General features: G+C 32.1%; 1 protein-coding gene across 1 annotated transcript; it reads right to left on the reverse strand.

Moving 5' to 3' along the window:
• Positions 1-696: 696 nt before the first annotated feature.
• On the reverse strand, positions 697-2,124 carry LOC115694863 (NAC domain-containing protein 41-like). Its single transcript, XM_061116888.1, has 2 exons — positions 1,835-2,124; positions 697-1,744 (listed from the first exon to the last, which is right to left on the reverse strand). Exons 1-2 carry the CDS (start codon positions 1,977-1,979, stop codon positions 879-881), a joined length of 1,011 nt encoding a protein of 336 aa, XP_060972871.1. The 5' UTR covers positions 1,980-2,124; the 3' UTR covers positions 697-878.
• Positions 2,125-2,508: the final 384 nt, after the last annotated feature.

The raw sequence follows: 2,508 nt of genomic DNA on the forward strand, positions 1-2,508 counted from the left end.
ACTAGGAGTGTTCGGGAGAACACTGATACCACGTACAAATCTCTTGTGTCAAGTTATTTATTTTTCTGCAAATATTTTATATTCTGCCTGTTCAGTTTTGTTGTAGCAGAATTACTTTCTGCTGCTGCAAACGCTTACAGTTTTTATATTTTCGTATATACAACTGACATTTGCAAAAACTCGGTTTTTCACTAAGGGTGAGAAAAGGCAAGCTGCGGATGGCAACCTAATCCAACGGTGGTAATAACACAACTGGAGAGAGAAAAGAAAGAAAGGAAGCAAAAATGTGAGGAAGAGGCAAAGGAGGAAAGGGAGGAGGCAAGACTAGAGGCATGGCAAGGTTCTCAGGGAGAACATTCAGGGCGGAGACTCAAGGACGAACTCTGTAGGGATTCGGAGGTTGATGGATTTAATCTTTTCTAGTGTTTGTGGTTAATTAATAGTTTCAATTAATGTTGTGATTACAGTCAATGTATTTTAGTATATTGAATTATTATAGTTTCGTTTGTTAATAATCTTCCAATTTTGGGTTGGTGTTTTGAATTTAGAAATTGAAGATGAAAGAATTAATTGGTTTAGTTAATTAATATTGTAAGAAATTGAAGCTTTTTTCAAGTGAATTAATGCATTTAGAGAGTAGTTATATATTATGAGTTGAATAATTCCCAATTAAAGAAAAAGAAAGAATTAATTAATATATATTTATGTATTAATTAAATGTGACTGAAGATTACATGATTAATGTGTTAATTATAGTTGAAGAAAATTACAATGCATGTGTTTATGAGAAAATTATAATAATTAATTATGTTATTAGTTGATGTTGTATTGATTGAAGTTGTTGTTGTTGTGGTTGTAATAGAAATGAATTGAAACACTTAGAATATGATGTTGTTGTTGGAGTTGTGGTTCTCATTCTCACAGTTGTGATTCAGAAGTTGAAGAAGATTTTGGATATGATTGTCAATATCATTATGATTGTGTTGGTGTTGTGGAGCAAGATTATATGGTGGATCATCGAAGTAGTGTTGCGGTGGATAGTCTGCTTGGTTGAGCTGATTAAAGAAAAGTGTATCATCATCATCTTCTAAATCTTCTTCTTCTAAATGTTGATCTAGAGTAATGTTGAAATATGATTCCCATTCTTCTACTGATAGATTAGGATTAGGATTAGGATTAGGAGGATTGGATTCATGTTGATCTATTTGATTATCATCATTAATAATATTTGGAGCTGCTGCTGTTACTAGTTGTTGTTGTTGTTGTTGTTGTTGTTGTGACAGAGAGAGAGGATCATTATTCTTGTTGTCTTCTTCTTTTTGATCTTCTTCTGTTGTTGTAGATGTAGTAAATCTCTTTCGTTTTCTACTCTCATCATCTTCATCTTCATCTTCATCTTCTTCTCCATCTCCATTATAGTACAGTTTGCACAAAACACATTCATCAAGAGTAGTCTTGTTGTTGTTGTTTGGTTGTTTGTTCATTAATCTATACTCTGTTAGAAGCCAATTAGTTTTGTTGTCGTCATCATCCTTATTAGATGGTTTTCCCATATAAAACTTTAGATGTGTTTCGTAGCCAATTGTGTTGCCTTCAGAGGAGATTATTGGATAACATCTCGAACTTCTGTAGTGTCCGTCTCCAGCTGATCGAGAAGGTCGTTTGTTTCCACCTTCTGATAATTTATGTAGCGGACTAAATAAGTATAAGCAACCCTCATCGAACCTCTGCAATGGATATTTTTCTGCATATATAAAAATAGTTAATATATAATTAAGAGCCAGCCAAGTATAATAATATAATAATATAAATGATATATAGTATATATGCTTACGTATGAGTTGCCATGGATTATACAAGTAGACATTATCTTCATCGATGTGCATTGGTAATGAGTGTCCATTAACCTTGTTTTCAAGATAATGAACAATCAGTTCTTCTTCGCTGGGTGCGAACACGTAACCAGGTGGTAGATTCATGCTGTATGATCTCTGTTTAGTTCTCTTCTCTTTCTTTCTCAATTTCTTTTTTCTACAGCTTGGGCTATATATATATATACATAAAAGATATATTTCCTTTTTTAAATATAACGTTTTTTTTTTTTTTTTATATATGAAAAAATATCTCAACTGCTTGTGTTGATATTGAGTTAGTTACTCTTTTCTGTTTTACTGTTGTTAACTAACTGCTTGTCTTGATATTGAGTTAGTTATTTCGGTTAGTCTTCTGCAGCTATTTTACAACTGGTTTTGTAACTAACACCAAAAATCTGTCATTTCATGCATTTTTTTCTCAAACCCAATAAATCAACATACCCTTTTCAAACTAAGTCTTGCATATTAAACTTTGTTCAAGATATATAAAGCAAAATGTGCTTAATTAGTTCAAAAACATAACTATGAAAGAAAGAAAGAACAAAATGTAGGAGTTGAGTTAAGCTAAGTATGACCATGATGATGAATTGGGGGATAACAAAATCTTGACCTTGATCTTGTTTAGCTCGAACAC

The sequence above is a fragment of the Cannabis sativa genome, chromosome 6 (genome assembly GCF_029168945.1).
Source record: "Cannabis sativa cultivar Pink pepper isolate KNU-18-1 chromosome 6, ASM2916894v1, whole genome shotgun sequence".
NCBI classification, from domain to species: Eukaryota; Viridiplantae; Streptophyta; class Magnoliopsida; order Rosales; family Cannabaceae; genus Cannabis; species Cannabis sativa.